The 15,501-nt window shown below is 39.7% G+C and overlaps 1 protein-coding gene across 10 annotated transcripts in view; it reads left to right on the top strand.

Moving 5' to 3' along the window:
- Positions 1 to 15,501, top strand: part of Dlgap1 (DLG associated protein 1) — a 1,065,856-nt gene that overhangs the window by 712,399 nt on the left and 337,956 nt on the right. The window contains exon 1 of one of the 10 annotated variants that reach the window (XM_008834629.2): positions 4,914 to 5,035. The exons of 8 other annotated variants lie outside the window; for them this stretch is intronic. In XM_008834629.2, coding sequence (XP_008832851.1) covers positions 4,985 to 5,035 — 51 coding nt within the window. In that variant the 5' untranslated portion in view covers positions 4,914 to 4,984. Of the gene's footprint in view, positions 1 to 4,913; positions 5,036 to 15,501 lie in introns of those variants that run through there. One more of the 10 variants, XM_008834632.2, reaches the window with a different exon arrangement.

The following is a 15,501-nucleotide window of genomic DNA, read 5'->3' as shown; positions in this document are numbered from 1 at the left end:
CCAGCTCCTGCCTCCAGGTTCCTGCCCTGAGTTCCTACCTTGGGCTCCCAGATGAACTGTGACCCAGGATATGTAAGATAAATAAACCCTTTCCTCCCCAAGTTGGTATTGGTCAGAGTATTTTGTCACAGCAATGAAGAAACAAACTAAGACAAAGTATAATTAAGAGACTAATCCCAAGGACATCTTCTTAAAGATTCAAGAATGGAGTGACCCATGTACCTTTTTGAGCTTTCTGTTCCTAATTAAATGTCTCTCCCAAGCAATCATTTTGCTTACTACTGCAAAGATTATGTGATAGTATATTCATGAGAAATTCATCAAAACATAACCTAGGGAGTAATGGCTGAGCTGAGAGCTGAAGGAAGAACAGGCACAAATTAGATAGTGAGTCTGGGAATCCTGGCTCAGCAGAACAAACATATGCAAAACCAAGAACTAAAAAAGGCTGAGACTCTACCATGGTTAATGATTAAGTCTGGAAGGGAAGGATATACAAGACTCATCCAAGACCCCAGAAACTGTTTTTGAAATTTAAATCTACATCCTTGTTCTGTAGGGAGAAGGGGGTTGATATTTCCTGAAACCATCCCTTTGCATGGCATAAAAAGAACAAGAAAGAGAAGAACTAGTGAGAAGACAAAATGGCAGCTACAGCTCGGTGTGACAGAACAAACTTGTCATCACAGCATTTGGGAGATGAGGCAGGAAGGCTGAGGAGAGTTCAAGCCCATCCTGAGATGCATAGTAAGTTCCAGATCAGCAAGGGCAACAGAGTGAGATTCTGTCTCAAGAGAATAAAAATGAGAACAAAAAAAGAGCTAAGATGATGGTGGTGATGCTGAGGCAAGTAGATAGTTTCCAGAGATCCCAAATCTTTGACTTGGGAATGGAGAGGGAGAGGGAAGTATCCGTAGTACACTTATGCTCTGGGCTTCTATAAGACATGGTGGCTCTATTCACTGAAGTGGGGAACTCTAAATTCCCCACTGTTTACTCTGAGGGTAGAGATGGAAGCAGAGAGAGTTTGATTTTGAAGTTCTAAGTGAAGTCATCAAGTACCTGAAGTTCCAGAGTTCAAATTTCTCTTCGCCTTGCTCCTCCTCTACCCTTTTCAGTCTGAAGATTATGTCCTTTGAGAGAGAAGAGCAGAAAAACAAACGTTTGACAGCTTGTGATTTTTGTCCTTCCCCTCCGTCCTCCCCACTGCTCCTCCTCTTCTTCCTCCTCCTCCTCCATCATCATCTGTTCGCATTATACCATCTGGACCAAGCCTTTGGATTTTCCCTATTCTTCTACTTCTTTCAAGTCATATATTTTTTAAAGCCTTTGTTTAAAAAAAAATGTATAGGCCTCCTTTCATTCTGGGCTTTAATCCTTTGGGGGAAATTCTTGTAGACACAGTTACCTCTACTCTTCCTTGCTTCTCAATCCATCCATCATGTTTAAAATAAGTGTCCTTACTTGAACAGTTCGAGACCTCATCTTACAGTTCTCTTGGTTTTGTGGAATTTCTTATTTTATGTACAGCTAGACTATTTGATAATGTTATGATTAGGTTTTGTGACCCTGCTTTGCCTCCTGAATAATCTGTCCTTTCATATTACCGGAAACAAGTCTGGGGCGCCAGGGGTATAGCCCAATGGTAGAGTACAAAAGGTTCTAGAGTCAGTCTCTAGTACTGAAGAAAGAGAAAAGCAAATCTCCATCTTCTGGGTCTCCCTTTGCCTTTCTATTCTCCTTTTTATTCTCCTCTTCCTCCTCTTCAGACTCCTCCTCTTCCTCCTGCTCTGACTCCTCCTCTTCCTCCTCAGCCATATCTTTCTCTCACTCTCTCAGATTTTGAAGTTTTAATTTTTCTTATTGTGAAGACTGGTGGTGCCTATAATCCAAGCTACTAGAAAGGCTAAGACAGGAGAATCACAAGTTTAAGGACTTCCGGGGTGATGCAGTAACTTTAAACCCAACCTGGACAATTTAATGAGATCCTGTCTCAAAACTTAAATGAATTTTATTTTATTTTATTTTATTTTGTTTCTCCTGCATGGATGTAAGTACACCCACATGCATGCAGTACCTTCAGAGGGCCAGAAGAGGGCTTCAGATCCACTAGAACTGGAGTTACACCTTTGTTAGCCACCATGTAGGTGCTGAGAACCAAACCCTGATCCTTTGGAAAGGCAGCCAGTGCTCTTAACCGTTGGGCCATCCCTCCAGCTCCTAAAAAATAAGTTTTAAATGACTAGGGATGGCTCAATGGTAAAGCACTTGTGTAGCATGCACAGAGTCCTGTACTCAATCCCCAGTACAGCAGCAAAAAATAGAAAGGCAGGGAGGGAAGAAGGAATAGAGGGATAAAGGCAAGGTGAGCAGGAGGGAGGGAAAAGACAAAACAGAAAATAAGAAAAAAGGAGAAAAGAAAATTAGCTACAAACCAGGTACAGTGGCACATGCCTATAATCTTAGTATTTATGAGACTGGGGCAAGAGGATCGCAAGTTCAAAGCCAGCCTGAGCTATGTAGTAAGACTATATCTCAGAAAAATAAAGAAAAAGAAAGAAGGAAAGGAAAAAGAAATAAAGAAATGAAAGAAGGAAGGAAGGAAAGAAAACAATGCAACACCAATGCAACCAGTTCTTTGGGTCTGTCCTCAGTCCTCTAGTCCTGAAGAGCTTCTCTTAAGACTGGAGTCACTTTTTCTCCTCCTTCACTTCTCCTGTCTTCCTTTTACAGAATTCATCAGATCTAGGTAATTCACGTGAAAATAACCATTAGGAGACAATTCCATTTTCATTTATAGAGGATTTTCATTCACAAACCATAAAGTTCACCTATTTTAAGTGTGCTCTAATTTTAGTATATTCACAAAGATATACAGCATCACCAAACTTTTACTATAAAAGCATTTTCATCCTCCAGTACCCATTAGCAGTCACTTCCCAGTATGTCCTGCCCCAAGCCCAACACAGCCACTAATCCATGTGCTGTGCCTATAGAGTCTGCTATCCTGGACATTTCATGATAAATAGAATCATAAAACATGTGATCTTTTGTGCCAAGACCTTTTTTAAAATCTTTTATTTATTATTTGTATTTCCAGTATATGAGCCCATGGAGGTCAGAAAAAGGTGTTGGATCTCCTGGAACTGGAGTTACGGATGGTTGTTAGCTGCCATGTGGGTGCTGGGAATTAAGCCTGGGTCCTCTGCAAGAGTAGTCAGTGCTCTTAATCACAGAACCATCTCTCCAGCCCAGTGTGCCAAGATTCTTACAATTGGCGTGCTGTTTTCAGTATTCACACAGTTTTTTGGCATGTATCAATACTTTATTTCTTTTGTCATTGTTGTTTTGAGACAGGGTCTCATTATGTAGCCCTGGTTGATCTGGAACTTGTTATATAGACCACACTGACCTCAAACCCACAGAGATCTGCCTCTCTCTGACTCCTGAGTGCTGAAATTAAAGATGAGCACCACCGTGCCTAGTATTTTATTTCTCTTTTTATGCCAAATAATATTCCGGTGTACTGACATACTGCATAATTTGTTATCCATTCATCAATTGATGGACCATTAAGGCTGTTTCTCCTTTCAGCTGTTGTGAATAATGGTGCTATGAAAGCATTTGTATACAAATTTTTGTGGGGGATATTTACTTTCATTTCTCCTGGAATATATCCAAGAGTTAATGACTATGTCATAACACTGTGCTAAACATGTAAAGGCAAAATGGTCATTCTCATTAAGGGCAGTAATACTCATTAATTCAGAAGAGAAGAACTCTCAAATTTGACTTTATAGGTGACAAGAACAAAAAGGATGACAAAGTCTTCACTCTAGAGCTCCAGGCGTAGCCAGCCTCAACTTTGCAGAATGATATTATCATCCATGAATATCACACTTGAGAACCATACAATCAAGTTACCAAAAAAATCCCCCCTAAAATTTCATGTTTTAAGTAAGTGAGCTATTTTGTGTTGGGCCATATTCATCACCATTCTGTGTCACATGCAGAACACAGGGTACAGGTTGGACACACACACCTGCTTACATTGCTCAGTCATATTATCCATGCCTGTTGACAACCAGAGCTGCTCTTGCTATTGTGATGGGAGATTTCAATTAAGAAAGCTTCATTTTAATAAATACCACCTGCTGAAGTTTCATGATGTAAACATTTGGAAGAGTAAGCCATTGCTGTTCCTTTGCTCCATCTAGAAACATGACACACACACACACCTTAAACATGTATGTTCAGGGATGTTTCTTCTTAGAAAAAAAAATTTAAAGATGGGAAGTGTTTTCCCGAGCTTTCTAAAATGTTCATTGTTTTAAAGAAAAATTCCTGAATTGAGCAATATCACTTTTCTTCTACTGAGAAGAAAAAAAAAAGGATTGACATCCAGAGAATATATATCTATTGTTATTTTACTCCTGGATCCCCAGGGCCTCTATGTATTTGTTATGTGAATGCTGTATTCACTTTCTGTGTACACACTTATCTTTAAAAGTGGCAACTGCATCTACCTCTTCAAGGCTTGAGAGACAAGCAGATATCCCCCACTTTGCAAATTGAAGGAATCAGTAACCCCATGTGGACATCCCTGTGATGGAATATAATCCCCCCATGTGCTGCAAGGTGAATATTACCCAAGAATTCACCAAGATGATCAAAGAGAGCAGGGTCATTTTGCCAGGACAGTGATCTGCAAGCCTTCTAACTGCACTACTAGAAAAAGTTGCACAGGGTTAAAAATCTGGACTGAGTATTCACCTAAGTAATAATCTTCCATGAAAAGATTTGTGTCTTCATGTGAATGAAAAATGTAAAGTTGCAAATCTAGAGTTGTGAGCACATCGCGGCTCACTCTCCCTCCCCCCAGCCCTGTGTTTACTGCCTTACTCACCCACTTTGCCTCGGCAAATCATAAAGAGAAGCAAAAGGCTCTCAGCTGCACCACAGCAAATCAAAGCTGAGATGAATAATGAACTTAATTTTTCATAAGGGCATTCTGTTTGGTGTTTCTGCTAATAAGGTAAGCTAATAACAATTCTGGGCTAAGGGGTAAAAAAAGAAATAGTCTCTTTGTGCTTGATTTCTGTGCTCATCTATAGCTTTTCTTTTAACATAATGGAGCTAATTTAACATTTTGTTTTGCCTATGAAGTTGGGATGAAATGTTTATAATGAGTTTCCTAACTATACTCTTTCATGATGAGAATGTTTATGGAGGGGGGTGGAGGAAAGACCCAGCTTTTAATGAGAACAACATCCATATAATATTTTATCATCTGTAGTACAGAATGAATTTAGTTAAGCAGGAAAATATTTAGGTTCAGCAGAGATTGACTGGATTCTTTAAGCACTGATTATTGAAGATATTTATCATGATATAATATGAATTGATGCTGAAATTGGCTCTGAAGAAAGCAGACTATATACATCACATTGGTTTCTGAGTCATTTCATTTCTAAGTACATGTTATTCTAGAAAAGGTAGTAATTTTTCACTTGCTGAAATTATTCCACAGCTTCGGTTTGGGTGGGCTTTATTTTTCCAAGATAATAGCGGCATACTGGTAGTAAGATTTTTTTTGGTAACTTTCTTGATATGACTGGAAAGATTTTGGTTCACATGGAAAATTTACTTGTCCATGAAGTTCATGGACATAGAAGTTGCCTGACTGACCTGAGACTTTTGTCACTACCTTGTCTCAGAAACAAAAAGCAATGAGACAATTAACCAGGTTGGCTTCATTTTGCAATTCTGCTTTTCGGTGTTTAACATAGGGATTTGGTTTTTATTCAGATCATACCAAAAATCCCTAGAACTGGCACTGGTTTAGCAACATCGAGGAGAAATTGTAATATTTTCTCTAAGAATGGCAAAAATGGAAAATATAATTAAGGTTTGTGTTTTTAGCTATCCTGGGTTCACTACTGTGTCACCTGAAAAGCAGAGATTTTTGATTCTCTCAAAGTAGGTGACCTCAAAAGATATTTCAGAAAGTCTTTTCATAAACAGCTAAAGTACATGAGAAAAATTGGAGAAATAGAAAGGAATTATCCCTCCCATCCCTACTGTGTCAACTTTGCACTGTGTTTTTCTGCATGGAAAATGAACTGTGAACTCTAGGTGTTTTGCTCTGTGGACGTCTTTCAATAATATCACAATGGCTTTACACACTAAGATCTTTCATTTCCTCCCTTTACATTGCTCACTATGTCTGTTGCTCTTAGAACTATAAACAGGATGCTAAGAGTTTGAACACAAGTATTTATCTACCAAGAGTAACTCAGTTCTACCTAAAATATCATCCAAGGCCCACCTACAATTTTAGACATTTCTCTTGAGATACCAATTTAGTAAACCTTGGAGAAATAGGGTGTGGAATTTTAGCATATCACTGTTAATTTTTTAGAACAATATGACATCTGTTACGTATTTATATTTCAAGATTTAAAATATGCTCAATTTCACAGATATTCTGTTTGTAAAACTACGTCAAAAGCTCAGGCACTGGGAGCGGGATTTGAAAAGTGTTCTTTTTATTTTCCTTTTTTCACCCCCTTTTCTGCTTACACCTCTTCTCTCCATACTTTCCGTCACTGTCCCAGGCACTTTTTTGCTTCGTTATCTTCTTTATCATATTTCCCACTTTCCCTTCTCTCCAGTGTCATTAATTCAGAACCTGTAGATTGCCCTGTGTGTCCCTGTGATACTGCAGAAAGTAGAAAATAACCCTCAGTAACCACCAATTCTGACCTTCAACTTCCTGCCACCTGTTCAGAAGAGGGACTCCAATACCCTCATGACATTTAATCCACCTCTGTCTCCTGAAACCAACTTGGTAGTGAAAATGTAGAAGATTGGTTCACGTCCTTTTCATGATCTTTCCACTGCAGTGACCATAAGATGTAAAATTTTCAGCCCTTTAAAGTGTTTTTGGTAATGTCACATGGGAGCCATGTGTTATTTACACACTTGTGCTTTAACTCTTTTAGTGAAGTAATGGAGAAAATCAAGAGAAAGCAGCATCCCACCTTTGCCACCAAGCCAATCTCCAAGACCCACACAGGAAGAAGAAAACCAACTCCTGCAAGTTATCCTCTAATGTCCACATGCATGCTGTGTCATGTGCTCATGAGCGCACACACACACACACGCACGCACACACACACACACACACAAATAAAGATCAGGAGCAGCCAGGAATTGAAGGCAGTTGTGATCAAATGGACCTTCTTACAGATGGCCCACCATCATAAAAAGTTCTTGGCACCATGGCCAGGCAGCCTGACAGAAAGTAGCAAACAGATTTGTTCCAAATACACATGAAGCCCATTCTTGGGTACAAACAGAATTAACTCGCCGGAGAACAAAGATGAGAGAGGCTAAAATATCACTGGGTTTGGTTATTATGTTAATGTGACCTCATTTATGCTCACAGACTGGGGAGCCCAAGGATATCAGGATATAAAAATAAATGCATTATTCAAAATATACCATATCTCCAACTGTAGTCAATGTCTTCCATACAAACCCCCTCACCATATGCATCCTACTCCTGCGAATGGCACTGCAGCCTGCCTCCTTTATTTTTCTTTCTTTTTTTGGTTTTGTTTGTTTGTTTGTTTTTAGTTAGTGTACAAAATAATGGGTTTCACTGTGATGTCTTCATACATATCATTGTGTGTTGCTCTTATTCACGCCCACCCTCCCTTGGCCCTTCCCACCTCCATCTTGCTGGTCCCTTCCCTCTCCTTCAATAGCCTCCATCCCTTTTTTTCTATCAAGATCATGGGCTTAGCCTTGATATCTCCTTCCTCTTACTTCACACTTAATTCTTGTCTCCATGGCTCTCATAGTAGAAAATGAATGAATGAATGAATGAATGAATGAATGAATGAATGAGGAGAGACTCTATACAACTTGTCTACTGCCCTTCATTCTTCTGCAACTGTCTAGTTAAGTCTCTGACATATAGATCATTAAACCTTCTGCTTAAAAATCATTCAGTGAGACAAACGTGGTGGTACATGCTTGAACTCCCAGCATTTGAGATTTGAGAGTTTGTGACAGGAAGAGTCCAAGTTCAAGGCCCGTCTAGGCATATAGTAAGTTTGAGGCTTTGCTTGGGCAATATAGTGACTCTCTCTCTCTCCCTCTCTCTCTCTCCCTCTCTCTCTCTCTTTCTCTCTCTCCCTCCCTCCCTCCCTCCTCTCTCCTCTCTCTCTGCCACACAAACACACACACAATATACACACTCATTAAATGGTTACTCTTTACTCCTAGGGGAAAAAAAAAATCTTGAACATGACTTACAACATACGTGGGGACCCCTCCTTGGTGCATTCCCTGACTTTCTGTTTCGACGCTCACTTCAGCCATCCTGGTCTGTTTCCCTTGCATATAGGCATCATCTAGAAATGCCTTCACTAAAGATGTGTTCCCTGTGTCCCTGTGTGATTCCAAACAGTCGCACTGACAATGAAAACCAACCATCACAAAGACTACCTTCCATTATGTCTACCAGCATCCGTCTTTCTTTGTTGTGCTTTTTGCTGTTGTATGTGGAATGGCCCATTTCCTTGTTTGACTCTTCCTCTAGCTTGTTAGTCCCATGAAGGTAGATGTCCAGCCTCTTATTCATAGCTATGTTCCATAATCAAACACATTGCCCCCCACACGGTAAAAGCTATCTGCATATGTAAGTAGTGAGCTGCACTGCTTAGTGGCTTCTTATTACCTCTTGTCTTCAGAGCTTGCAGAAACTGTGTCATTCATTCCTCCAAACGCTGTGCTAGGATGGTTTACATCCATCCTTTCATCTTCATGTTCTTATGTACATTCTGTAAATGAGACAGCTGCCATTTGTGGCATTGTTATTAAAGAATGGGAACCTCAAAGTATTGGAATCCAAGAGCCAGCTCTTTCTACTCACCACATGACCCACTGCCGCCTTAGAAGGAGAGAAAAAGATTTATTCTTAATAATCTGTAGTGATCATAGAAAAATCCTTCATTTTTCACTAGCTACCAGAATTTCTTTGCTTCTGGTGTCCAACAGTCCACCCTGCCCTGGGTGTATTTTTCTCTTATTGTTAATCTGGAAGTACTTTTCTTTGTGCGATCACACTCTTTACCCTCAAGCTTTCTCCTGCAAGCCCTACATCTACAGGAGGCTTCAGGCTTCCTCGCTTTCTGTACAGTGGAAGTAGCTGAGCCTTCCATTTCTGTTTCATTCCCATTGTCCTTTGTCACAGGGATCGTGTCCCAGGTCTTGCTCTGTGATTACCCTTTCCATGACACTTTTGCCTGAACTCAGTCAGTTCCCAATGTTCTTTAACCTCCATCTGATGCCAGCCTACCCAGGGGACTTCTACTGCTCTTTCACTGGAAAAGCAAATTGTTGCTTGTTAGTACCCAGCCACTTAATTAGCAGTGCTCTCTGTGGGAGAAAAACCTAGAAGTATAGCCAGGGAAGGAAGATGTACAACTTCTAGGAAATTTTTCACTTTATGTTGACCATGATAATGATTAGAACCCTTGCGATTCAAATCAATACACAGATGTAAATAGTCACAGAACATGAGATAAGTACAGGGTTTGTGAATGAGCAAAAGCTTTTGAGTTGGACACAACTAGATTGAAATCCTCTATGGGACCTAACCAAGTTACTTAACATTTCTGTACCTCAGTTTCTTCATTTGAGAAATGGAGATAGTGATGATGTCTTCATCATAAAATGATGCCTAGCACAGAGTAGTCAATTGATGATGGTAATGATGTGAGTGGTTACAGTAAAATAATGATCCTCAGTATGGCCATACTATGATCCCAGGAGACTATGTTTCTTGCATGGTTAGTAGAACTTTGCAAATGTGCTTATTAATTATCTTAAGATGGGAGATTACACTAGACTATCTGGGTAGTCCCTAAGTTAATCATAAGTTCCCTTGTAAAGAGACTTTTGACCATAAAAATCCAGTTGGCCAAAGAAGTGCAGAGAGATTTGAAGATGCTGAAATCCTGGTTTTGAAGATAACAGGAGAATCCATGAGCCGAGGAACACAGGTCTAGACAGTGAAAAAGACAAGGAGGCAGACTTCATGCTCATGCCTGCAGAGAAGACTCAACTCTGCTCATATGCTAGTTCCAGCTCATTGAACATATTTTGGGCTCTGACCTCCAGAATTGTGAGAGGATAAGTGTTTGCAAGTCACAGAGCCTCTGGTGACTTGATACAGCAGCAAAGGAAACGAATACAGCTGGTGACATTTGGGAAAATGAAAGATGACTCACCAAATGAGCTGATAAAGGGAAAAAGACATTAATGTAAGAAAGATGATATTACAGAAGTAGTGGTTTGGGGTGGAGAGGTCCCCTAGGTGTGCAGTGCATGTTAGAATATGTGGAGGGGTGGGTGGCTATACTCAGAGAAAGTCCATCGGAGGGCGAAGCCATTTGTGGGCATCTTGAACATCATGAGTAAGGTCTTATGGAGAAGGGCAACAATGAGTAGTGGATGGGGATGAGGTGACAGTACTGGGTGGTGGAGGAGATGGTGAATGTCCTATTCAGAAGACAACGATCAGTTAAGAAAAACAAGCCTTGCCTGGGGAATTTCTCTAGGCAGACAGTGTAGACCTTAGAAAAGAGGAGGACCTGTGCCCCAGAAACAAAAAGAATCACACTCTGTTGTTTATAGTGTCACGTTAGTGATACAAAGACAGTTCAGGGAATGAAATTCTTAAAAACGTCTTGGTCTTTCAACCAAGTCAAGACCATTTTACATGGAATAGTTTCTGTGTAATCTGCTTCTAGCAGGACTCTCAAGGCATGCAAGGTCTGAAGTATAGTTTATTTCAGGTGAGCTCTTTATATATGGTATATAATTTGTATATTATGCTGGAAAAATACATATTCTCATAACTCTATACACTTCCTTTCATTTCCTGTAATGCCCTTCCTTCTCCCTCTACCTAGTTTGCAAAGTCTTCCCTGTCTTTCGAGTTTCAAGTCAAGGAACACTGAACTACTTTTTATGCCGGTATTGTAGATATATGTGTGTTGGGTGGGGTTTTTAACCAATTTACAGTATATCTGAGTGCTGTTTATCCTTCCTCTGAAGTAATTTCACCTCTGCCTTCAACAGACAGAAAGATCCATGGGAACAAATACCAGTCTATGAATGCCTTCTGCTCCCTCAGTCCTTAGCATACAGGACCACCCAATACATGTGAATGAATGAATGAATGAGTGAATGAATGAATGAATGAATGAATTGATTCATTAATTGTAATCTGGAACACAGTTATCATACGATAAAGAAAACAACATTGTTCATGATGCCCTCATCAGTGTCTAAAGAAAGCAAGGCCTTCCATCACAACTAACCTCCCAAGAGCAAAATTCCTCCCAACAGGAAGTAACTGCAAATTCACAACCTTTTTTTAGAAAGCATAAATTTGTTATGTTCAATTCAAAATCTATAAGCGGATGCAACCATTACTGCTTTGTTATAAAATAAGTAGTAGGGAAATGTCATATCTCACTTAAAAAAAATGTTTAGTGTTTGCTTTTATCACTGTCTGTGATTTTTTTGTAGTCCAGAGTATTTTCTTGAAAACTCAAAGTGAAAATGAAATTATCAATATGTGTAATGTTTTTATAATTCAATACTTTTGAAAGATTTGTTTATGAGAACAAGGAAACATTTGTAGAAATTATAGGAATCATAATGACCATTGCTTGCCAAAATTAATATATCCACACCTGAGTCAACAGCAAATATAACTGAAAAGAGTGGTAAGAGGGGAAATATGCCTAAGGGTCATCTCTAAGTGAAGATGAATTTAAAATAAATAAGTAAAAGAACTAAAGTTACAGGAAAGAAGCATTCTACATTATTGAACAAGGTGAACTACCTCGGTACAATGCAGGCTTAAACATGAAAGAAGAAAGAAAGTAACATATGCTTGGATTTCAAAATCCTGTTACATCATAACACCCAAAATTGGAAGGAAGTTAGAAAATGCATCTTGAAAACCTGTTCTGCATACTTGGCTCCATGGCACAGGATTCCTGAGCCATTTTATTACCGAACATTTTCACATCTAGCATTTGGATCTAATGAGAGGCAAAGTCTTGCCTCTGTATTCAAAACTGATTTATTATCCCCTCCTTCTGAGTTCTCCTGTAGCCGGAGGGACCCAAGATCCTGCTATGTTGTTCATCCTTAGTATTTATCACTTTTACAAAATGCCACCAGTGCTCAGAAGTAGACCAGGCTACTAAAAAGAAAACACAAAATCCCTGCTCTTAGTTGGGGGGGGGGGGGCGCACCCAGACCATTCAGAGCTTTTGCGGAATCTAAGAAAGGGAAAACACAAGAGTGGTGAGACAATGTATCCAGCAGGTGGGCACTCAGGCTGCCCCTGTGGGGCGGATTCTGAAGGGACTTTCTCCCCTTAACCTGGCCTGAGGGATGGCCTCAGGTCACCTGGCCACATCAGGCAGGAGCAGGTGGCAAATCTGATTTAGTTAACAAGCAAAGTATTCAAGTCACAGACCATGAGGCGCAAGTACAGTTCCTCCTCAGTGGGCCCATCCATCCACCTGCAGTGTGAGTGACAGCTTCTAGGGTGAGGCTACTTCAGGAAGAAAGAAGAATCTAATCCTGCTGCCTTTGATGAGTGCTCAGAGAAAACTCCTATAAAGGAAGATCGAGATGCTGCTGCCCAGTGAAGGACACTAAGGTCCTTCACACAGACCTGATTTCCTCTTTCATATTACCAGTAAATGCAATTTCCTCATAAAGTGTGTCTTTTTAATAAATAAAATCAGTAAGATGCCAAGATAGGTACATCTCTCTGGATGGGAAAGTGATGCATTGGGTTTCATTTCCTCCTGATTCTATCCTTGGCCACCAGTGCTGCTGCCAAGATTGGAACACCGATTTTAATATTTCAGACTCCTGTGTATCGACTCAGTTTGAAATTTCTGATGACAATATTCTTTCAGTTCAACCTGTTTTCATTCTTGTCTCACTTTTCTATGGAATTGCACAACGGGCTTAAGATCAATATCAACTATATCTTACTTTCGGCACATTGGTACAAATGTTATTACACAGTTCTGTAAAATATACTCCATGTCAGCTTTATACTGAGTTTTTTATTGATAGTGCTTACCACAGAGCAGACAGTAGGTAGTTGATAATGATGTCTGGAAGGTATATGATGAGGGGGTAGAACAAGAGAAAAATCTCCATATGCTATTGTTAGATTTCCATTACATTCATTATAAACACCAAATAGTGCCACTCAGATGGCATGCCCTCACACGGCCAGTGCTTGCCTTGATTCCAGAAGGGCTGTTCTTTATGTGTTGAGAGAGGTTATTTTCTCTGAAGCCTTCATTCCAAAACAACTTGCCATTCTTACATAATAGAAACGATAAATGTGGCGTGAGAGTTCTGCTCCTCCCTCCAATGGATATTTTTTAAAGCACCCACAAATGTCATGCCATCTATTTTTAGACAGGGTGCTGCTGGATAAACAGCTGAATTGACTGAACCCAATGGGGGAAACTCAAAGTTTAAATAAGCTATTTTATTTCATTGAAAATAAGTGGTACAGACTGCCACCAAGCATATGGGCCCTTGCATTCAGTCACATGTAAATGTTCTTAACTTTGGATATAAAATTCTAGCCACAGAAATCAAGTAGCAAAGTATATTCTCTAATGTGATTCTTCCAATGTTCTAATTTCTGATTCTGCAGCCCAGATTCATCAACATCCAGCTAACAGCCATCCCTTAGAGGTTCCGTCCCTAATGGAGCATCACCTTCAGATTGAGACCACATAAAGACAGCATGAGGTCTAGAGAACAAGATCTGCAAGAATTGTAGGTTTAGGGATTTTTTCCACAGAAACCATATTTCAAATAAAAGTTGCATATGCTAATTGTGAAAAAAAATCGAACAGTAAAAAATCATGTAAGTTGAAAGTAAAAGCCTCCCACCTATACCCATCTACCTCTCAACAAAAGCATTTCCTCCAGATATTTGCCATTTCTCCAGACACTCAAAAGCAAATATGCATATAGAAATGTTGATAAATATCTAGCTACATCAATGTAAATTTGTGCATATTCATACATGCATGCACTATCTTCTCTCTTCACAGACTGGCATTGCACCTTGAATATGTCATCTCTTGGCCTTTCTCACTCAAAAGTATATGTTGACTATGATTTTTTTCTTTGGTGTTTTTAAGACAGGGTCTCCCTGTAGTCCTAGATATGTAGACCAAGCTGGCCTCAATCTTACAAGCTGGCCCACCTCTGCCTCCCAAGTGCTGAGATTAAAGGCGTGCACCACCACGCCTGGCTTTGTTGACTATCTTTTCATGTTAGTATGCTTCAAGCCACTTCATCCTGTTTCAGAGCTATGAGCTGTTTCATTACATGGTAGTGCTCATTTATTTAACAAATGATTAATGCTTGTTTGCCATGTGATGAGCATATTTTCAGACAATAGGAATGTGGAATTGGGCAAAACAAAACCCCTGGCTTCATGAAGTCCCTCTCCTGCTGTTTCATCACACACTAAAGAAGCAAGGCATGAGCAGTACACTCAGACGAACCTGACACGATCGCACTTTGCCTCCATAAGCAGTGCTGTGAGGAGTCATCTGCTAAGTGTATCTTTGTACCAATTAATCAGATGGAGAAACTACAGAAATTGTTTTTATATACACAGTATTTCAGTCAGGTGTTTTCTTTATATCACCAACTTCTTTTGAAATGTATTGTTTTCATTGCTATTTAAGTTAATGAAATAATAAAATTTTAGCACAAAGGTGTGCTATCTTCCCTAGATCTACACCTTTGTTAAAATTAGGAAATGCATTAAAATTCCATCCAAATTAAATCCTCCTACATGAATCTCTGATCATATTTAACATGAGAATCAGGTCAGATGTCTCTGTTTCTCTAGACTTCTCTTGATCACGTTTACCAGAAAGTTCTCATTTAAATACTTTATGCCAATCAGATACTTCCCACACAAAATTTTTGTTACTCCTTTTGGTTACCATATAACGTAAGAGCAAATGCAAATGTGTTTAGTAAACACAAGACAAACTTATCCCTTCATTCATAGAAAGCGCAAGAAAATTATGACTCTAAATTTGGCACAAAAAAGTCAATTATTTATGAGACCCTCTTCTGTGCTCCATATATTTATCACAACTGAAACCTGGCCAAAGTTGCCATATAAGAATAGCCTGGATGACTGGGAGACAAGGTGGCTTCCCCCTTTGCCATCACTAGGAAAGGGACATGCTAAGCTGCCACCCCCTTCCTGCCCCCTCACACCCCACAGCAGCCTCCAGACTCCAGGTTATGTTTCAGACCTCTTCCAGTCATGATGAGAAATTTGTCTGGCTTGGGAAGAAACTGGGAAATCAAGTGACTTTTTTTTTTTTTTTTTTG

The sequence above is a fragment of the Nannospalax galili genome, unplaced genomic scaffold, assembly GCF_000622305.1.
Source record: "Nannospalax galili isolate Female #2095 unplaced genomic scaffold, S.galili_v1.0 scaffold155, whole genome shotgun sequence".
NCBI classification, from domain to species: domain Eukaryota; kingdom Metazoa; phylum Chordata; class Mammalia; order Rodentia; family Spalacidae; genus Nannospalax; species Nannospalax galili.
The sequence above is the reverse complement of the archived record's forward strand: the minus strand, read 5'-3'. Positions and strand labels throughout refer to the sequence as shown.